Source organism: Anomaloglossus baeobatrachus, chromosome 8, assembly GCF_048569485.1.
Source record: "Anomaloglossus baeobatrachus isolate aAnoBae1 chromosome 8, aAnoBae1.hap1, whole genome shotgun sequence".
In the NCBI taxonomy this organism is placed as follows: domain Eukaryota; kingdom Metazoa; phylum Chordata; class Amphibia; order Anura; family Aromobatidae; genus Anomaloglossus; species Anomaloglossus baeobatrachus.
In genome coordinates, this window is record NC_134360.1 from 154,211,217 (window position 1) to 154,234,667 (window position 23,451).

General features: G+C 44.5%; 1 protein-coding gene across 1 annotated transcript in view; it reads left to right on the forward strand.

Moving 5' to 3' along the window:
- The first annotated feature begins 1,214 nt into the window (after window positions 1-1,214).
- Window positions 1,215-23,451, forward strand: part of LOC142249311 (uncharacterized) — a 156,754-nt gene continuing 134,517 nt past the window's right edge. The window contains exons 1-3 of the mRNA XM_075320945.1: window positions 1,215-1,282; window positions 18,406-18,543; window positions 19,696-19,767. Coding sequence (XP_075177060.1) covers window positions 1,277-1,282; window positions 18,406-18,543; window positions 19,696-19,767 — 216 coding nt within the window. The 5' untranslated portion in view covers window positions 1,215-1,276. The remainder of the gene's footprint in view (window positions 1,283-18,405; window positions 18,544-19,695; window positions 19,768-23,451) is intronic.

Here is a 23,451-nt window from a genome sequence, read left to right on the forward strand (position 1 = left end):
CCTGGTCTGCTCTCTTCACACTCCAAACTCACTCTCCTCCAGCCCCTCCCCTCCTGCTCTGTTTAGCTCTTACACTGGAGGGGGGTGTCTGTCCTGCTGCACTGGTGTGGGATCAGGTTACCAAGGAGGAGAATGACCTGCACTTTGCTGGATTTCTGCAGGTCTGTGACACCCTGGTTTTGCCAGGGCGTCACAGAAGCAGGTACTCAAAGTAGGGTTAGTGGAAGTGACTCGTCAATACCCATTGTCATGTAAAACGCTGCATTTTGTAGAAAATACACAGCGTCAAATACTCACCAAAAGCTCATCGTGGGCACCAAGCCTCAGGAGCCTTCAAGGGCAATAAATCCATGCTCCCTCCGCACTTATATACCCTTCATTCATGACTCACAGGAGAAAACACAAGGTCATTTTCCCACATGGGAGATTCCTCCTACAGAAATGTATGCAGCAAAAATCATACTTCAGAATGAGGCTGATAAAATCTCCATGTGCCTGGCTGAGGAGAGTCCCATTGAAATCCATCAATCTAATTACTACAAAGAGTCTGAAGCATGTAAACTTAAGCCCGGGGCCACATGGGGCACTACTGCAATCCTCGCATGACACTCGGCTCACGCAGGCAGCACTGCAGGAGCAGAGTGTCATTGCGACTGAGGTCTGATCATGCAATCGGACCTCAGCTCCGGGGGGGGCAGGCTGGCACTGAGGAGGGGCAGGCTGGCATTAAGGAGGGGATTTATCTCCCTCTCTGCTCCATAGCCGGCTATTGCTATTCTCGCCCTGCACTCGCGGACACCGGTGTACTGCGAGTGCAGTGAGATTTTTCTCTCACCCCATAGACTTGAATGGGTGTGAGAGAAAACAGGATCGCATTACAGTCGTAGCATGCTGCAATTGTTTTCTTGGTCCGATTAGGGCTGAGAAAATAATCGCTCATGGGTGCTGACACATAGGCTAATATTGGTCCAAGTGGAATGCGATGTTTTAACGCATTGCACTTGCTCCGATATTCATGCCGTGTGTCTTAGGCCTTACATTAGAAATTCCTCCTAGTGTCCACAAAAAAAACAATGTAAAATAACTAATAAATTAACCAGACAAGGACCATTCTATATGAACATATGAAAGTTTTAGATCCTGTTTAGTTGTATAATACGTTCTTAAGTTTTCAGAGCTAAAACTAAGCAAAACAAAGGTGACTGCAGTGTCTGAGGAGGGACTTTCACTTTCAGTATCGTTTTGCACTCGGCTCTAGCAAAGCTCAGGCTTCACCATGAAGGTAAAAAATGTTTATACTTAAAATGTGTTTTTCTTGGCTTTTCCAGTTTTGTAGAGGCCTTGGATTCATGAATGAGTTGGGGTATCATACTAGGTGTATGCTTTTCCTTTCCTGTGAATAGTTATCTTTTGTATAGCCGAGATCTGACCCTTGAGAAAGACAGGAGAAAATGTGCAGCTCGCAGCACGGACATTCCTGAGGCTCCAAGGCTAATCAGACTGGAAAGTTCTTGTACTTATGTAGAGAATACTGTACAAGTGTGTTTGTGTGTGTTTGTGCGTACATGTGTGTGCTTGTGTGGACTGCAAGTGCGGGTCAGAGTGTGGTGGATGGACGAAACCGGAAGTGTGTGAGGTGAGAATTTCGCTCGTACAGCAAAGCTTTCTCGTAAAGCGGGTTACAAATTTACAGAAAGCTTTGCTTGTTAAACGAAATTCTCGTTATGCGGGTTACTCGTTGAGCGAGGTACCACTGTATCTTTATTGTGTTTATACATGAAAGAGCAAAAAACAAGGGGCAGCCTTTTTATTCTAGGTTATATTTGTTAGTGGCCACCATGTACATTGTGCAGCTACACATTACACCCATACTAAGATGTGTGCAGGCCCTTGTCTGTGTTCTCGATTCAGTTTCTTCTACTCTATACATTTGAGGGGTGGGGTGTCCGCCATTTCCTGGGCTGGGCACCTTATCTACTCAGACTTCATATGTAACAACCCACCATTCATCCAGGCTCTACCCCATCTCTTTTGAATCCTTGTTACACAATGAGTTGGGTTACTACAGTAGGGACCATCTGGATTGGGTACACCTTGTCATGGTGTGATGGGTTTTACACTTTTTGGATAAAAACAAATGTTAACCTATGTTATTTACATGTGTTACTATCCATTCTCTCACTGCCGTGTGCTTACACATTATATTTTTATTTCAAAACATGAGAAACTCGAGTCAGTATCAAAATACACATATTTATTATTTAATATTGGTACATACAAAAAAGTGTTTTTACTAAAATATTGTGGCTAATATAACAGTAATCAGATCCCAATCAAAAACAAAGGCTGATCCGTTAAATCCACTACAGGGTCGTAATTGTACTTGTTACTGACTGAGTATTAATTATGAATCCTGATTAATGAGAAAATAGAGAAAAGAAATAAATTATGGTAGATGAAATGATGTCTTTACTGCGATGTCCACTTTTAGAAGACTAAAACAAATAAAAATCTTACTGTCAATTCCCCTTTTTTCTGTGATCGGCCCTTTACCTGTGTTGAAGGTATAGTAGAGAATTGGGAATTCATTATTATATGGTTGACCTTTTCAGTACTATATATAAAATTTGTGATCATTAATCAGGATTCATAATTAATAGTCAATAACAAGTAAAATTATGACCCTGTAGTGGATTTAACGGTTCAGCCTTTGTTTTTGATTGGAATCTAATTACTGTGATATTAGGCACAATATTTTAGTAAAAATACATTTTTGTATGTACCAATATTAAATAATAAATATGTGCATTTTGATACTGACTCAAGTTTATCATGTTTTGAAGTTGTTGATGGAGTCATAAGATATCTTTAAGATGGGTTATTTGAACTTTTGTCTCTTTTTCACATTATATTTTTATGTTGTGTTTAAGGGGAAGTCCACTACTAGGACAATCCCTTCTCATTCCCCTTGTTCATCCCCCATAAAAATAAATAAGCCTGAACTTCCCTCTGGTGCAGCCACGCTATCACCAATGTCTGAAGCCTCGTTCCCAAGGCCAACGTGACATTATGATGGGAGAACCTTTGGACATTTGAGCAGGATTTGAGCACGGTGCTGACTTCCTGTTTAAACATGTGAAGCTGGGGAGAAGGTAGCTTGCGCTCATTAATCGCGGGATCCACGTGTCAACACAATGTCACGTGGATCCCAGAACACAACTTCAGAAATCGCTGGAACTGTAGCTGAACCGGAAGAGAGTATAGGCTTATTTCTTTTTCTGGGATGAATAAGGGTAATTAAAGGGGATTACCAAAATAGTGGACAACGCCTTTAATAGATGTAGTTTGAAGCACCAAGGAGTAATTGATGGTATTATGAATGATTCTTGGGGAAACTGCAATGAATATAAAAATGACAACTTGAAATTGCTGTATTGTTTTATTGCTGGGGCATTATTCTGGCTGGCGAATGGTCCACGTAGCTTGTTTTCATTCCCCTATTATATTGATGGCTGGACCATATATGATAAGCTTTTCTGCCCCTCATTCACCTTTTGTGCCTCTGTGCCGCCCCTGCAGCGGATCAAACCGCTCGGATCCAGGGATGGTGATTACTCGTGGCTCGAGGGTCTCCGGACCCGGGGGCTAGGGGCCACACTCAAATGTAAAAGTGGAGTTATTTACAGGGGATTTGGTATAGTTCGTGACACCACCCGTGGTGTACGGTAACTGGGAGTACCGCCGCTGCCGTTGGGAGTACCTGGGGTGATGGAGTGGGGCATCAAGATGACGTTACCCTCCATGGGTAGGTATAGGCCTCGGGACTCTGGGTGGTGATGCGGGGACGCAGTGCAGGGATCAGTCGGGTACTCACTCAGCAATGAAGCAGATGCTGATAACAGGGTAAACCAAGTCTCTGACTGCCGTTGCCTCTCAAGGGGAGCTCGTCCGGGTCCTGTCCCCTGCAGCACTTTCGGTGGTCCGTAACCTGCCTCCTGGCACAAAAGTTTAGATTGTACGTTGTGACCCGGTAGGCTGGAGCTTTCCGGGCCCCGCTTCCCACTATGGCTAAGTGAAGGAGCCTACTCTCAGGGCTCACGCTTGGGATTTTTGTGGGCCGCTTGCTAGGAAAGCCCTATCCCCCTCGCTGCGCTAGTGCCCCGATTCTGGAGCTGGTGGGAACAGTCCATAAAGGCCCTGTCCTCCGCAGGTTAATTGCCGGGTTGCCTAAAGCTTCTCCCCGACCTAGGGTCGATGTACCCCGACGTGCCTTCGGTCCCAGACCGGTGATAAGACTAGGCTGTTGACTGTCTTCCTCGACGGGTTCCAGGAGCCTACCCTCAATCCCCTGCGACCGGGGGTCCGACTCCTCTAGGTCCAGACCACCGTCTGCGACCTAGTTTACTTCTCCCCTGGAAGCTACAACTCCCAGCTTCCTCAGAGCTCCTCACAGCTCGAAGGTTCCTACTCGACTTTCCTTGATACCTCCCACCTCCCTGTCTGACCCCTAGGTGGGCGGGCCTATTCCTGCTTAAGCAGCCCACTGGTGTGCCTGACAGGTGTGGTGCAAGATGTATCTAGGATTTGTGAATGTGGTGGAGGCAGTACTGCAAGATAGAGACCCAGAACCATGGGGGGTTGAATACTGCACGGGAAGGGCAGTTTGTGCAGTACCATGTGACGACCTGAATAGTCACATCTCCCCTATTCCCTCATAGCTTGTAAGCTTGCAAGTAGGGCCCTGACTCCTCTTGGTATCTGAATTTTGCTATTTTGTATTGTCTCATATTGTCTGTACATGTCCTTCTGAAGTGTACAGTGCTGCAGAATATGTTGGCGCTATATAAATAAAAAAATAAAAAAAACCCTCGTGTTTAATTGCTCACCAATATCATATGAACAAAAAGCTAAGCAAATAGTGTAGCCAAATGTGTGAAGACAATAATAAAATATAACTTTTAATATTTCTAATTAAAATATTTTACACACACATAACATAAATGGTTATGAATCAACCAATGTAAAATACAGTACAAGAAGCTGATGATATGCAAATCTCCCACTGTATACACCCTAAGGGACAATTATAGTAAGAGAAGCTGGTACAAAAATAGATCTCTCACTGTATACACAGATGTTAATTAGACAATAACATCAGTTAAACTAAACTAATGCCCAAACTAATGTGTACCCCAAAAATAGCAATATAGCAATGTGAGGCACCCTACAATGACAACATAATTGTGACCAAAGCGTACACTTAGTCAGCATTACACACTGAGGTGAAATAAATCAAAAAAGATGTGTTGTCCAATAGATGGGGGGGGGCAAACCAGCCGCCTCACACTACCGTTCCAGCGCCGGTGAGTGACAATTTCCGGTAATGCCCCGACGTAGCTTCCTGGTGTATCAAATTAAAGGGAACCTGTCACCACTTTTTTGGCCTATAAGCTGCGGCCACCACCACAAGGCTCTTATATACAGCATTCTAACATGCTGTATATAAGAGCCCAGGCCGGGGGTATAACATAACAAACACTTTATAATACTTACCTAACGGTCGTGCTGTGGGCCTAATGGGTGTCTCCGGTGCCGGCACCTCCTCTTTCGTCCATTTTCGTCCTCTTTCTGAAGCCTGTGTGCATCACGCGGCTACGTCATACACACTCGCCGGTCCTGCGCAGGCGCACTACAATACTTTGATCTGCCCTGCTCAGGGCAGATCAAAGTGCGCCTGCTCAGGACCTGAATCCGTGTGGATGACGTCAAACCCGTCATGCACCGGCTAGAGAAGAAGGAGAACAAAGATGGCCAATTGTCCCTTAGGGTGTATATGTGCCGTTCCCGTGCCAGCAGCCGTGCTGCTCAGATCCGGATCTGCGGTATGGCTCGAGGGACTCTACCGGACCTGGGGGTCACGCGGACACTCCGAATAAAAGCGGGACGTATTTGTACGGGGGTTGTTGAAAACTGTATGTGACGCCACCCACGGTGTGTGGTGAGATGTAGCACCACCGCTGCTGTTGTGGGGCTCCCAAGGGCGATGGGCTGGCAGCTGGATGTTAACCCCTCCGTGGGCAGGGATGGATGCCCTGGGGCCCAATGTCTCTGTGCAGGGGAGGATAAAGGCAGGGGCCAGCGCACCCAGTCAGGCCGGGTAAGTTACTCACTGTTGAATCAATCACACAAGTCTTTTGGTAAACCAAAGTGATGGTGGCCGGCTGCCGCAGACGGGTACATCTGATCCCACACCCGCTCTGGTGGTTAATGCCCCTTTCCTCTGCACTCTGTGTTTTCTTATGTAGACTTCCCGGTGTGTAACGAAGGAGTCCGCTCCCGGTCCTATGGTTGGGAGCCGTGCCCGTCAGATGCTGACCTGTGGGATCTACCGGGCCCTGGTGGATGCCCTATCCCTCTCTGTCGGTGGTTGTCTACTTTTCGGGATTTAGGTTGGGACAGGACCTGGAGTCCTGCGCTCAATCGGTTAATTAACTAGGCCGTTGGTGCTGGTCCTGGCTTCAGGGTCCGAGTACCCCCTGGTGTGCACGGTTCCCGGGTCGGTTCTCCGGTGTCGGTACCGGCGGGCTACAACCCTGCCCCCGGTCCACCTCGGATCTGCCGAGCCGTCTTCCCGTCTCCTGCTGGCGGTGACCACCGTCTGCGACCTAGCCAATGTGTCAGGGCTCCGACCCTGACATCTGTCAGTTTCTCCTTCCACGCCAATCTTCACTCTCCTCTAACTCCAGACTTCCACTCTCCACTCCCTGTTTTCCCGCCCCAGGCTCTCCAGACCCCTAGGTGGGCGTTTCCGTTCTGCCTGGTCCCGCCCACTGGTGTGCCTGTCCTTCACTGGGGGGGTGACTAGGGTTTTGTCGGGTGCTTTAACCCTGTGTGGGAGCGGTGTCGTGCGGGGGCCTAATCTGTGTGACTACCTGGTTTTGCCAGGGCATCACATATACAGTGGGAGCTTTGCATAACATCAGCATCTTCTATTGTATTTTATATTGGTTGATTCATAACCATTTATGTTGTGTGTGTGTAAAATATTTTAATTAGGAATATTAAAAGTTATATTTTATTATTGTCTTCACACATTTGGTTACACCTTTTGCTTGGCTTTTTGTTCGCTATATAAATAAAAATTATTATTATAATTGTGATATAATAGGATCATTACAAACGGCCACAGGTCCGCTTTAAGATTTCCTGTGGTTGCACTGCATGGAAATTAAACCCTTAGGCTATGTGCGCACTAGAAATGTGAAGTTTCTCAAGAAACTTTCTTGAGAAACTTCTGGGAGTGAAAGATTTCCGGACCTCCGGAAAAAATCCGCACCAAATCCGCATGCGGATTTGCCGCGGATTTGCCGCGGAATAGCCGCGGAATTGCCGCGATTTTCCCGCGGGTGGTTCCCTGCGGATTTTTGCAGGCTGTACTGCAGAAATCCGCAGGGTACCTGCGGAAATAATGGACATGTTCATTTTCTCAAGAAAGTTTCTCGAGAAATTCTTCTCGCGGAAATTTCTTGAGAAAAATCCGCACAAGTGCGCACAGCTTTTTTTTTTTTTCATAGAAATTGCTGGGAAATGTCTGCACAAAGATTGCAGACATTTCTCAAGAAATTTCCGCGGCAAATCCGCGGGTAAATCCGCGGGTAAAAAGCTCTAGTGCGCACATAGCCTTACTGCTAGTTTTCTCTTCACATTATATCTCTTCATCAGCTTATTGCCAGAGTACTTCCATTAGTAAAGTATCCCTTTTACATGTGCTCAGCAAAGAAATGTTCTAAAATTATGACCTCTTCAACAAGTTTCAACTTCTTCCCACAGTGGCCATTTACCATTTTTGCGCTTTCGTTTTTAACTTCCCTTCTACCAGGAGCCGTGACGTTTTTTCATTTTTCTGTCAATATAGCTATATAAGGGCTTGTTTTTTGTGGGACGACTTGTACTTTTGAATGACTCCATTTGTTTTACCACACAGTGTACGGGAAAGCGGGAAAAAATTCTAAGTGCTGGAAAATTGCAAATAAATATTTTTTGTGTCCTGAGCTGACGTTTTTCATTATACCATTTTGGGGTAGCTAGAATGTTTTGATTGCCTCTTATTGTAATGTTGCGGTGACCAAAAAAAATGTATTTCTGGATTTTTTTAATTTTCCTCATTAAGCCCTTTAAGGGTCGGATTAAGATAGATCGGGCATTTCTGAAAGGTACAATACCAAATATGTGTTTTTTTTATTGTTTTATTTTCTCTGGGGGTAAAAAGGAGGTGATTTCAACTTTTTTGTTGATATGTTTTCATATTTTGAATAAAAAATGTTATCACTTTTTGTTATATTTACTTAGTCCCCTTAGGGGACTTGAAGCTGCGATCGTCCTGTCACCTGTGCTGAGCAGGGATTCAGCGGCCATCGTAGCGAAAGAGATAACTCAACGTCGTCTAAAGATGCCTCGGCGTACTTCTTATGGATGACTAGTCCATGGCCCTTTAGAAGGTGGCTGGGGCCCCCTGCAACCCGAACGGCATTCTACTGTACTGGAAGTACCTGTCAGGTGTAGAGAAGGCTGTCTCCTTGGCACTTTGGGACATGGGGATCTGCCAGTAACCTTTCGTTATGTCAATGGTGGTGATGTACCCCACTGGACCTAACCTCTGAATGGGTTCATCATCCCAGGGCATCAGATATGCATCAAATTTAGAGACTTCATTCAATTTTGTTTAGACATTACAACATCTGAAATCGCCAGCAAGCGGTACTGTGCACAGAAACCAAAAGGGACTCCCTAGGTCGCTAATAGGGCAGCTGCTCAGAAAGAGTGAAAGCAGAGCTCAATGTAGCAACAACCTGCTGCTGGTGAAGCACAAGGACAAGAGGGATGTCCATTTCTCGACTACCATACATGTTGATGACAGCACCCCAACCGCTGTACGGGGTACCTTTACACAGGTCCACCAACCAGACTGTGCCTGGGGGTACAATAAGAAGATGAAAGAAGTTGATCTTACTAATAAAGTCCGCCAGCCGCTACTTTAGGGGGAAGTTTCCAAAATGGGGTCACATGTAGGATGTTTCCATTGTTTAGGCACATGAAGCGCTCTCCAAACGTGACAGGGCATCCACTAACAAATCTAGCAAATTTTTGTCACTCTAGGTATGGGGTAGTACCAAGCAAATGGTGAAAGGGAAGGGAAACCCTGTGTCTAGGGAAGGGGGAAATGGTGACCCCTGACCAAGCCTTTCGCTGGGCCCTGGGTCCCTCACTGCCCTAGATATGTTATGCACCTATGCACTGAGTCGGATACCTGACCCTAGGCTGACCCTGATTTGGGCCCTAGGTACGGAGCAGATGGGATGAGCTCTTCGACAACCCTACTAGGCACTAAAGGACACACAGGGATTACAAACAAGGGAAAACAACAAACAACTTATCTCTAGACGATTCAGTAAGAAGTTCAGCAAAAAGTAACAACGATCCTACTGATGAGTGCAAGCCGCCTGCTTGCATCCAGAGCTTGTGAAGGAACTGAATATCACCAGCTCAAGTCCAGAGAAAATGAGTATTTAAACTCAAGGGGAAATACAGATGATTAGTAACTGAAGGGAAGAGGAGATCCCTTGGGTCCTAAAGGGAAAAGGATGAAAATCCAGCAGAAGAGATACCTAGTACACTGAATACTGACATAAAGAATAATAGAAAGTCAGGGAGCAGTTTGCATAGCCAAACGCTGTGGCATTCTATTGCCACAAGATGGCCGAAAGGGGAGGCGCCGGTCCCAAAGAACGGTACCACCCATCCGACTGCTGTGCACCGGAGCGACCTTCTAAGTGAGTATTATAAAGTGTTTTTTATGTTATACAGCACAGCCTGGGCTCTTATATACAGCATGTTAGAATGCTGTATATAAGAGCCCAGTGGTGGTGGCCGCAGCTTATAGGCCGAAAATGTGGTGACAGGTTCCCTTTAACATGCTAAATTGTGATAACAGGTTTTCTTGAAGTTTTTATTGTGGTTTTGACACTTCATATTTTCATGCACAAAAAATGCAGCATTTTACAGTTTCAACAAATTGGATGAGATTTATAGAAATCTTATGTCTACTGTGCTTTTCTGTTGCAGCATAAACCGACCTGTAGTGCTTGTTTGCTATCAGCAACATCCATTTCTCTTGCAGGTACACTCACTTTTATGTGCACATTTTCCCAATAGATTTGCATTAGACACAGAAAATCCACAGGTAAAAATGCATGCACTGCAGAAATTCCCTAAAAACACATTTGTTTCGCAAATGATTGCATCAATAAAGTTTTGTCAGAACCAAATACTTGGAAGCATAAAAAACAAAAGCAGCTTATTATATAAAACATGACATTCCAAAAAGAGACAAAAACAGCAGCATCAAAAACCCAATGTAAAAAAAAACGTAATGAAAACACGTAAAAAAATGCAATGAAAAAAAATTCAAGTAATCTAATTTACCTAATAGATGCAGAAATGAGGCAGAAAATCTACAACATCAAAAACTCACCAAAAGCTGGATGTGAGAACGTAGCCTTTGAGGCAGGTGACAACTGAATCACACAGCTACAGTAGCTCCTGCCCTGTATGGAGCTCAATCTGCTCAGGTGAAAGCTGTGCCTCTTTGGCTTCAATCAGCTTTGATGGGCCCTCATCAGAAAATTTTAGCAGAAGGTTGTAAGATATATGGAATATGCGGCGCCTGTGACCCTAAACAAAGAATTCAACTCACAGTTTAATGGGAACATTAAGGCTATGTTCGCACGTTGCGTTTTTTCCCGCGTTTCCGCAGCGTTTTTAGCGGCAGCGTTTTTGTGCTATAACGCATGCGTTTTTGTTTTCCAGCAAAGTCTATGGGAAAAGCTGAAATCCTGTCTGCACTTTGCTTTTTTTTCTGCAGCGTTTAATTTGCATATTTTGGGTCAAAAACCATGCTGAAAAAGAAGCAGCATGTCAGTTGTTTTTGCCATTTCTGCAGCGTTTCCTTAACATTGGAGTCAATGAGAAATGGCAAAATGCAACCAAAGGCACAATTCCTGCGTTTTTCATGCTTTTTACCTGCTTTTCCACTGCGTTTTTGGCTTCAAAAACGCATGCTTTTCTGGCATAAAATTAAAGGGCTATAAAGTTCCTTTACACACACACAATAACCGAAAATTTAAATGCTAAAAAATAATAATCTTTACCTATTTTTCTGTTAAAATGTGCATAACCGCTATTATTTCATTAAAATTGATAATTTTCCATATAGTTTTATTAAAAGTAAATTTTATCCTTTTTTTCTCTTTTTTCATTCTTTTTGACTATTCCAACTTTATTTCTCAGTGTCTTGATCTACAAAACGCATCTGCAGAAACTAGGTGAAAAAGCAGGCAAAAAGCACTGAAAACGCACTAAAAACGCGGTAAATACGCATGCGTTTTTAGCGCTAAAAAATGGTCAAAAGCCATTTGCTCAAAAACCAAGGGAAGGAAAACGTGCAGAATAAACTGCAGGTACTCCGACGCAACGTGCGCACATAGCCTTACTCAAAAAGGCAATTAGAGAGCGGTTAGAGGCTGGAGTTACTAGCATATGAATCAGACCAGTGCAATGTGAGAAAACTTCGGATTGCACTCAGTCCAATGTTTGCAATGAGGCAGGACAGATCTGTGAGTTTTTCCTCAGCTCTAATCAGACTGCAGCATTGTACGATTGCATGCGTATATCGGACGAGACTCCAAAATGCAAGTCAATGGGTACGAGAAAAAAAAAACGGACAACAGTATTTGTAGCCAAACCAGGAGTGGGTAAAAAGTACAGAAGTGGTGCTTGTGTTTCTATTATACTTTTCCTCTCACTGTTCCACTCCTGGTTTTGGCTACGAATACTGCGGTAAAAAACTCACCAAATACTCAACGTGTGCACGAGGCCTCAGATGCTGTGTTTTTTACTAAATGAAAATAAGTAGCATCAAAACTCATTGAGGGAACTCAATGGCACAATCCAGGCACATACTGTACACTCACATTGGGATACGTAGTTTGCCGGTTACACATCACAGACAGTTGAGACACAAAGTTTAGCACTTATTAACTGCAACATTAATAGGGACATTCAAATAACCTGGCTCATGGCATAATTCACAACCATTAGTAACTCACAATGGATGATGCATGACTTAGGTTGGCTCAATCACCATCTTAGGTCAGTCACTTAAACCAAAGTTCTCAGTTTGACCACCGCCATTATACAGATCAGTGATAAGAGGTTGTCTGCACCTTCTTACAAGATCTTGGGTGGCTTCTAGTCCAGGAGCACTTTATTCAACAAACTCAATAGACGCGGGAGCCCAGAGTCATTTCACAGTTAACATGTACCCTGCTTGATCTAAGGGTCATTACTTTTCTCAGCAGGTCCAACTCCATCCATGGATAATCCTCGCTATACTATCAAGGATAGTTATGTCAAGGCTGCTTGTCACTATTAAGAAACCCCATATAACGCTGGTGTCCAACAATCCATCAGTTAAGTATTGACGTGGCAGTAGCGTGAAAGATCGGTTAGTACATGGTAACTTAATGCCAGAGTCATCCTGAACTACCAGGCTAAATAGGATGGAACATTTAGGAATGGCTCTGGTAAGGCCTGTCGCTACAATCGAGAAGGATCCAATTTTGAAAGTACTTCACCTGGTTTAGAATATGAAAACAGAGAGTATGTGAATTGTAGATCATAATTGGTCGATTTAGTGACATGCCCTTTAACTTATGAGGGTAAATTATCTTTAAATTTCGTAAGTGGATTCTTGAAAATGTCAATGTTGTGAATAGATATAAAGAGAAACCAGTCACCAGACATGTATAGTGCCATCATGGAGAGAGTGCAAATTGTCTCAAATTTCAGACTATCCATCTTAAAATAATAAAAAACAGATAGAAGGCACTTCCAACATAAGGGAAGAAGGAAATCCATCCAATGAGTGCAGATCTAAAAAAAAAAAAAAATAAACCTTTTATTTAAAAACACTACACGTTTTGACTGTATCCGGCCTCCTTCAAGTCACACTGCAATGCAGCGAGCAGCACCAACTAACAGAAGTGGCGCTACCAGCCGTCCTCGGTGACACTGTCCACATCTCGGTATTATGATGGAGTGGAGTCACCAACAATATTTGTCTGTGCTGTGATCCTAAACTTTATCCTCACTTATTCTTTTGCAAAAACCCAGAATGGGAGGAGACATCACACACATACAGCAGACCCCACCCACTTTTACAGCAATCGTAATGTGAGCTATAGCACACTAGGTTTTCCTGGCACATTTCAGCAGCTGCTCCCCCTAGTGTTTAAAAGTGGAACATATCAAAAGCTTTTAAATTATATTTGATATTTTATACCATTAAAAATATTTTTTTTTATTATAAACTTACTACTTTATATTTTTTAAATTGCTGAAAAAATTTTTTCTACACATTTTTTTTAAAGGCAAAGTGAACCAAAGAGACATAGTCATCAACAAAAGGATGTTAAATGAGAAATGACATGCTTATTACAAAACATGACAAGGCAAGAGTCAACGGTTAGTTCACTGGAGGCTCACTGTAGAAAGATACATTATGTATGAAGGAGGTGGATCAGTGCTTCTGTGACACCATAAGACAGTATAGAACTTTGTCCACAGCCTAAGGCCCCCTTCACACGTCCGTGAAAAACACGCACGTGTGTTTCGGGCCGTTTTTCGGGTCCGTGTCCCGTTTCTGTGTCCGTTTTTATGGTCCGTGTGGCATCTGTGTGAATTGCGTATGCTAGCCATGTTTGTGTGTAGAACGTCCGTGTGTGCATGTGGAATTAACGTGTATGTGTACGTGGAATATTCGTGTGGAATGTCCGTGTGGAATGTCCGTGTGTGTGATGCACAATGTCGTTTATAAATGTCGGCTGACAGCAGACAGAGTTGCGCGATGAGAATGAACTCGGGTGAACTTCACCCGACTTTATCCTCATACCGCGGCTCTGTCTGTGTCGAGTACTGATTAGCGGTCACCTGTGAAGGATTCACCGGTGACCGCTAATCCCCCGAGTGACTGAAGTTTCCCCCCCTCTCTCATACTCACCGTTCCTCGATCCCCGGCGCGGCGCTGCACGGCATTCACACTGCTGCGGCGGCTTTTACTATTTTGAAAAAGCCGGCCGCTCATTAAACAATCTCCTATTCCCTGCTTTCCCCGCCCACCGGCGCCTATGATTGGTTGCAGTGAGACACGCCCCCACACTGAGTGACAGGTGCCTCACTGCACCCAATCACAGCAGCCGGTGGGCGTGTCTATACTGTGCAGTAAAATAAATAAATAAATAATTAAAAAAAAACGGCGTGCGGTCCCCCCCAATTTTAATGCCAGCCAGATAAAGCCATACGGCTGAAGGCTGGTATTCTCAGGATGGGAAGCTCCACGTTATGGGGAGCCCCCCACCCTAACAATATCAGTCAGCAGCCGCCCAGAATTGCCGCATACATTATATGCGACAGTTCTGGGGCTGTACCCGGCTCTTCCCGATTTGCCCTGGTGCTTTGGCAAATCGGGGTAATAAGGAGTTAATGGCAGCCCATAGCTGCCACTAAATCCTAGATTAATCATGTCAGGCGTCTCACCGAGATTCCTTTCATGATTAATCTGTAAATTACAGTAAATAAACACACACACCAGAAAAAAATCCTTTATTAGAAATAAAAAACACACACATATACCCTGGTTCACCACTTTAATCAGCCCCAAAAAGCCCTCCATGTCCGCCGGAATCCAGGATGCTCCAGCGTCGCATCCAGCGCTGCTGCATGGAGGTGACCGGAGCTGCAGAAGACACCGCCGCTCCGGTCACTTCCACGCAGCAAATGAGGTGAGTAGCGCGATCAGCTGAGCTGTCACTAAGGTTACCCGCTGTCACTGGATCCAGTAACAGCGGGTAACCTCAGTGACAGCTCAGCTGATCGCGCGGCTGTCTTCATTAGCTGCGTGGAGGTGACAGGAACGGCTGTGTCTGCTGCAGCTCCGGTCACCTCCATGCAGCAGAGCTGGATGCGACGCTGGACCATCCTGGATGACGCCGACATGGAGGGCTTTTTCGGGCTGATTAAAGTGGTGAACCAGGGTATATGTGTGTGTTTTTTATTTCTAATAAAGGATTTTTTCTGGTGTGTGTGTTTATTTACTGTAATTTACAGATTAATCATGGAGGGTATCTCGGTGAGACGCCTGACATGATTAATCTAGGATTTAGTGGCAGCTATGGGCTGCCATTAACTCCTTATTACCCCGATTTGCCAAAGCACCAGGGCAAATCGGGAAGAGCCGGGTACAGCCCCAGAACTGTCGCATATAATGTATGCGGCAATTCTGGGCGGCTGCTGACTGATATTGTTAGGGTGGGGGGCTCCCCATAACGTGGAGCTCCCCATCCTGAGAATACCAGCCTTCAGCCGTATGGCTTTAATCTGGCTGGCATTAAAATTGGGGGGGACCGCACGCCGTTTTTTTTTAATTATTTATTTATTTTACTGCACAGTATAGACACGCCCACCGGCTGCTGTGATTGGGTGCAGTGAGGCACCTGTCACTCAGTGTGGGGGCGTGTCTCACTGTAACCAATCATAGGCGCCGGTGGGCGGGGAAAGCAGGGAATAGGAGATTGTTTAATGAGCGGCCGGCTTTTTCAAAATAGTAAAAGCCGCCGCAGCAGTGAGAAAGCCGTGCAGCGCCGCGCCGGGGATCGGGGAACGGTAAGTATGAGAGAGGGGGGGAAACTGACCGATAGACTGTGAGAGAGGGACAGACAGACAGAGAGACCGACAGAGAGACAGAGAGACCGACCGACGGACTCAGGGAGATTGACCGACATACACAGAAATAGAAAGAATGGCCGACATCACTAGAAATAAAAACACCAAACGGACACGGACTATAGGTAGATGCATACGTGTTTACTAACGTGTGTGCACATACCCATAGACTTTCATTGTGTCCACGTGTGCGTGCTCCGTGCAGATAACGGACATGCATCCGTGCAAAACGCAAACACATACAGATCACGGACACGCACACACGGACATAATGAAATAACGCACGTGTGACCACAATCATAGATTAACATTGGTGCACGTTTGGCCGTGTCTCTGGTATATACGGAAATGGACCAAACACGCACGTGTATCACGGACGTGTGAAGGGGGCCTAAGAAAGTTGATAAAAGGAGCACATACACAGGTCGGTGCTTTTGTCCCATCCTTTTAGCAATATGTGAAGGTCTCAGGACTAGGGATGTGCGAACCTGAACTGTAAAGTTCGGTGTCCGTACTGAACACATGGTGTTCGTGCACACGACCAGGAACATGAGCTTTCTGGGATGTTCATGTTACAGTTCATGTAACCGTTCGGGTCCAGGGGCTGTTAAAAAAAAAGCACGTTATTAAAAAAACATTATGATCATACTTACAGGTCCTGCGACGTCCTGCAGACTCTGTCTCCCAGTGCTTCTGCTAACGTGTCCGTCCGATAATTGCTGTTCCCCCGGTAAGCACCTCTGGCTAGAAGGACCTGCCGTGACCGTGACGTCATACCCATGTGACCAGTCACGTGTGAATGTTGTATTACCTTATTGGCTACAGACTGGTCACGTTAGTATGACGTCATCACAGGTCCTGGCGCGCCGTGATGCGAGTGTCATCGCATCACGGCGCACAATCTCCCTATGGCAGCAGGTCAGCTGCATGCATTTCCACAGCTGAGGCGCTGCTGTCGGGAGAGTGGGGTGATGCACTGCGAGACGCAAGTGCAATAATCCCATCACTGTCAGTCTGCTGCATCGCTTTGTCCAGAACGACGCAGCAGACCTGACATGTCTCTCTGTGCTTCTCACTGTGTATAGACTGTCTGTGCACAAGATGAAGCAGAGTTGACTTTGCTCTTTGCTTCTCTCTATGTATAGACTGTGTCTGTGTAAAGTGATGAAGCAGAGTTGGCTTTGCTGTCCCTGTGGATTACGTCGGACTAAGGATTTTTTTTATAATAATGGTTGAGTCTATAAATGTTTTTTGTTTTATTTCTAATAAAAAAACTTTTCCCTGTGTTGTGTTTTTTTTACTGTTTCCTAGAAATTCATGGTGGCTATGTCTAATTTGGCATGACACCATGAATTTCGGACTTAGTACAATCTGAGAATACAAAGCTGGTATTAACCCCTTTATTACCCAGCGAGCCACTGCCATCATGGCCGCTGGATGAGTTGAGTTAAGCGCCTGTAAATGGCGCTAAGAAACAATGCGCCATTTCCAGGGGTGGCTGTGGGCTGTAGAGAATCCCAGCCCCCAGCTGCCTGGCTTTACCTGACTGGTGATCAAAATACGGCCGGAGCCCACGCATTTTTTTTTTTAATTATTTTTTTAAATAAAAAAAAATTAATGGGCTTCCCTGTATTTTGATTGCCAGCCAAGATAACACCAGGCAGATGGGGGTGGCAGCCCGTAGCCGTCTGCTTTATCTGTGCTGAGAATCAAAAATACCGCGGAGCGCTACGTAATTTTTTTTAATGATTTATTTATTTTTATAGTACTGTGATGTCAGGCAATCAAAATACAGGGAAGCCCATTTTTTTTTTTAGTTATTTAAATATCTAAAAAAAAATACGTGGGCTCCCGCTGCATTTAGCTAAGGCTAATCTAAGCAGCTACTGGCTGTTAAGCCCCACTGCTTGGTGTTACCTTCACGGGAAATGGAAAATCCAGGGAAGCATTATTTTTTTTTTTAAGTTTTTTGCAAAAAAACTAAAAAAAAATGAAGAGGGCTTTGCAATATTTTTGTATGCTAGCCAGGTACAGCAGGCAGGTACGACTGCCCCCAACCCCAACTGCCTAATTGTACCCGGCTGGGAACTAAAAATATAGGGAAGCCCTTTTTTAAATTATTTCGTGAATTTCAAAAAATGATGTCATTTCCTGCCTCTGCCTTATCATTCATTCACCATTTGTGAGGCATACGCTGGGAATGCTGGGTGAGTCCTCCTCTTCCTGTTTCGTAGCTGCGTTCTAGTCATAGAAACGCAGTAATTTGTGTTTATCATTGCGTTTTTCAACATCTCATTGAATTCATGAATCTCCATGAACAAGCGTTTTGCTCGTTTATCGGGGGATTGGCAGCCGGTTTACCTAGAAAGAGTATCGTGAACAAACATTCAGTAATAAAGTATTTGCTGCAATATGTATATTTTGACCTTTTGGCACACATTTGGTTTATGTCAGGATTCCTCTTTTCTCACTTTTGTAGAATAATGCACTGCATAATATCAAATGATAAACTGTAATTAATTCCTAGACTATGTGCAACATAATTGTTCAATGTTTTGTCATTTACAGATATGGAAAGTACTGATCACTGTTATGGTATGTGCCTATGGGCAGATTGCAAACACCATGCATTATGAAGAGTTTATTGACCCCATGGATATGGAGCATTATGACCAAAGCACAAAATCAATGAAATTCACATTAAAGGTAATAGAGTTGACTGTGCCAAATTATGTGATATACTATGGGAGTAGAACATACTGTATCTCGTAACATATCTCATTAAACTTCACTGGCACAGTATTACTTAACCCCTCCACAACAATAAGTTTAGTTTAGTGTGGTGTTGGGTTTTGTACTCATGAAAAGTGTTGCTACCTTCAGGCAAGGCATGTAAAGTCTTCAAGGAGTTGTCCACCACTTTTATATTGATGACCTATCCACAGGGTAGATCATCAATATCACATCAGTGGGAGGTCGACATCTGGCTCCCCAATGATCAGCTGTTATCAGTGGCTGGATGTAAACATGTATGAGCAGAACAGCACAGCTCTGTACATTATTTAGTGATCATTGCTGAGAACTGCGGCTCCTACTCAATTACCTCCGGCCACCACTGGAGCTGACAGCATCTGATCAGTGGGAGTGTCGTGTGTCAGACTCCCACTGATCTGATATTGATGACATATCTTAAGGATAAAGTCAGAAATATAAAAATGGTGGACAAACTCTTTAACACCTTCACGACCAATGGCGTATACATCATCAGTCGTGTCCCTGTCTTTAAACCCTGGTCTCGAACGGTGAGGCCGCATCTTTCCCCGCAACAATAAAGAGAATCGTAGTGGACATGACAATTCTATAAATTCTATCCACTTTCCTTTACCTGTAAAATGCTACGTTTTCAACTTAGAGAGACTATCCATAGTCAAAAATGAGACGAAAACTTGTCCTGGGCACGAACCCCAAATAAATGCAGCTAATTCCAATACCAGGAACTATGAACAGAGGTGTTCCTTGTACTGGACATATTGCAACACATTTTTTTGATCCTATACCATGCTTTTTTTACCCTTGATTCACATATATCAAATGTGTTCAGTCAGTGCGCCTGGAAGAAGCTGTCTAAGTGCACCGACACGCCCCACTGCACTTCCAGGCTGATTTACATATGTCTGCTATTTTAGATTCATCATGTCTGACACATAACATCTTTACATAATATATCATTTTTATTGGAGGACAAGCGCCTATGCAGCCTCAGCAATAATTCCATGTGTGAAAACTTGATGATAGTAATAAGTACATAAAGACATTTTGGAAGAGTAACATTTGTCTCTTCTTCTTTTCATGTTAAAGGAAAAGAAAAGTCTTGAACTCTTTAAAGAATTACTCCAAGGACTATTAAAAAATGCAAATGAACGTGAGCTGGTATGTATTATAAACTCCACGTGGTGAGAGAATTATATTATAAGCCAAGAAGAAGTAAAAAAATAAACACAAATGCCATACTGATAGCATATCACTTTTTAAAGTGCACCTCGGATATGGATTTATTATTAAATACATTCATCTGCTATTTCCAAATTATTGATCCGATCTATAATGTTTTTTAAACTGCAAATTTATTTGGAGACTTACCAGAAGACTCAGGGAAGGTGAGTTCAGTGCTGTTTATGACACGCCCATGAGGTCTGAAGGGTTACTCGTCACCGGACCGGTGTAGGGGTTTGGGATGTCATAGCGGCTAGGTCCGGTTCCGTGACCCTGATGGTGTCAATAAATGGGGGGGATGATGATGGGGATAGTAGTTATTCGTGATGCCACCTGTGGTGCGTGGCTATAATAGGAGCCGCAGCTGCAAGAGGTTTCCTCTGAGGGCCGATGGTAGTGCAGCTAGGTTGGTACAGCTGTCCACAGGCAGAGCTCAGGCCCACAGGGAGGTTGGGAGTAGTAGTAATCTTTCAGCAGAACGCAGGGTTGGACGGGGTGAAGAAAGGGAGTGACACAGGGGTTACAATCAAAGTTCTTTACTCACTGAGATGTCACTGCCTTTGGACTGCCGGACTTCACTGTCATGGGCTCCAGCCGATCCCGGATAGTTCGGAGGTCAGAATCGGAGGTTTTCTCCGTGAGTCCTTCCTCCCTGCGCTGTGTTGTGTGAGTTCCTACAGATTGAACCCCAGTTCCTACGCTGGGACCTGAGTCCTTGGATTAGCTCCGTTCCTGTTCCGTATGGCAGGCAGCGCGAGGCAGGCATGCTTCTTCCTTCTCTCCCCTCAGACTGTCTCTGTCTGACTGAAACACTAACTGAATGTCTATGTGTGTCGCCTTGCTCCCCGTGTATAGCTTCACCCCTCAGGTTTCTGAACTAGTGGGTGGGAGGTCCCATACCTTGTGGTGACTGTCCAAATGACCCTACCTTAACCCAGTCCCGGTGAAAGGGCCACTAACTGTGTGTTTTGATGGATTGTGGTGGTCTACCGGCAATGACCTCCTCCATACCCGAGATGAATACTGCACCTCTGGTGAGGTGCAGTACCCTATGGTGACTGAAGCCTCAGGGGCGCCACATTCCCCCACAGCGAATCCCAGCATGTCCACGGGCTGGAAAGAAAACGATACAATGGTTATGTCTGCAAAATGTTGTGATGCTGTGAAACATTAACTTTTCCCTTTATGGGAAGCATAGTTTCTTGAACATTACAAACTCTTATTTTTCTACATTAAGTATAGTGGGTGGGAGGTTCCATACCTTGTGGTGACCGTCCAAATGACCCTACCCTAACCCAGTCCTGGTGAGAGGGCTACTAACTGTGTGTTTTGGTGGATTGTGGTGGTTTACCAGCAATGACCTCCTCCTTACCCGGGATGAATACTGCACCTCTGGTGAAGTGCAGTACCCTGTGACAACTGTACCCTCAGGGGCGCCACAGTTACAACAATCTGCAACCAGGAAAATTCATTTACTGAATACGAACAACCTCTTTAAATGTTGCGCCACTGTTGGGGGCGGAGCTGGCCTCTGCTTTTCCTGCTCGCTCAGTTTTCTTCTGACAATGTTTACTGACAGTATGCTCATCGGCAAGGGAGTGCACTATCACCGTGCATTGAAAGTAATAGCATACAGTGGCAAGGGAGCTCTTATTGAGCATACCGAGGTGTGAAAAAGTGTTTGCTCCCTTCCTGATTTCTATTCTTTTGCATGTTTGTCACACTTAAATATTTCAGATCACCAAACAAATTTAAATATTAGATAAAGATAGCACAAGTAAACATAAAACGTAGTTTATAAATGAAGGTCTTTATTATTAAGGGAAAAAGAAATCCAAACCTACAGGGCCCTGTGTGACAAAGTGATTGCCCCCTAAACCTAATAACTGGTTCTGCAACAACTGCAATTAAGTGTTTGTGATAACTGGCAATGAGTTTTTTACAAAACTGTTGAAGAATTTTGGCCACTCATCTTTGCAGAATTGTTGTAATTCAGCCACATTGGAGGGTTTCCAAGCATTAACTACTTGTTTAAGGTCATGCCACATCATCTAAATTGGATTAAGGTCAGGACTTTTACTAGGCCACTTTAAAGTCTTAATTTTGGTTTTCTTAAGCCATTCAGAGGTGGACTTGCAGGAGTGTTTTGGATCATTGTCCTGCTGCATAATCCAAGTGCGCTTCAGCTGAAGGTCACGAACAGATGGCCCGACACTCTCCTTCTTGATTTTTTGGTACACAGCAGAATTCATGACTCCATTTACCACAATAAGTCTTCCAGGTCCTGCTGGCAAAACTAAGAAGAGCCTTTATGTTCTTTTTGCTCATCAGTAGTTTTTGTCTTAGAACTCTGCCATGCAGGGCATTTTTGCCCAGTCTCTTTCTTATGGTGGATTCATGAACACTGACCTTAACTGAGGCAAGTGAAAACTTCAGTTCTTTGGATGTTATTGTGGGGTATTTTATGACCTCTTTGACGAGTTGTGACTGCACGTTTGGGATCATTCCTGGGAAGGTTCACCGCTGTTCCATGTTTTTGTCATTTGTGGATAATGGCTCTTACTGTGGTTCTCCAGTGTCCCAAAGCTTTAGAAATGGTTTTATAACCTTTTCCCGACTGATAAGTGTCAATTACCTTGTTTTTCATTTGTTCCTGAATTTCTTTAGATCGCAGCATCATGTATAGCTTTTGAGGATCTGAGGCATGTCCTATGTAAGTGATTTCTTGATTAAGAATAGGTGTGACAGTAAGCAGGTGTGGCCTCCTGACGAAGCTGCTGGTGATACACCCGTAGTGGTACTGGGCAGTGTGGTTGTTATCTGGCACATGTATTATGGCTCCCTCTGGTTGGTATCATATTGAATACATTGTTTTACACTAAGGACACTTTACATGGGATTGATGTAATATCAAGAGGTATTTCCCAATGAAGATCTTTTTGTGATACACTTTTGTATTTGGATCTTGATCTTGTTATGTAATGGGGCATGAACCCATGTATGGTCCTTTTTTTTCCTAATTTTTTTCACTATACCAACTTGTTTATTTAACCCCTTGACGACCTTGGACGTATATAAGTCCTAGGTTGTGTCCCCACGGTAACTGCAGGCTCCGGTGGCGAGCTCGCAGTAATTCCCACACATATCTGCTGATCCGATCAGCTGATGTGTGGCTAACAGGCTCGGGTGGATCATAGATCCACCCATGCCTGCTTACCACTTAGATCGCGCTGTTAAGACCTGACAATGCAATGTAAATGGCCACTGTGGGGATCACGCCATTCTCTGCTGCCATCAGTGGCCCCATGGTGCAATCACGGTGTGCCAATCTGTTGCCATGGTAGTGCGGTGACAGCTGATGACCCCTGACACTACCATGACATATTTCCTCTGAGAGCCGATGTGTCGCCCAAGGGATACCAATCCAGCTTCAGGGACGCCATTGGGTCTTCTTCTATATGGCAAAAAGGTATGTCAGTTTTTATATGTGTCATGACGCCATTCACGGCTTGCGGTCAGGGATGGGAGTGACCACCACTGCAGATTTTACGAGCGGCTGGGGCTGATTGGGTCTGCAGTTAGATGATGTAGCTTCCCGTGAGTGAGGCAGGCCCCAGGGGC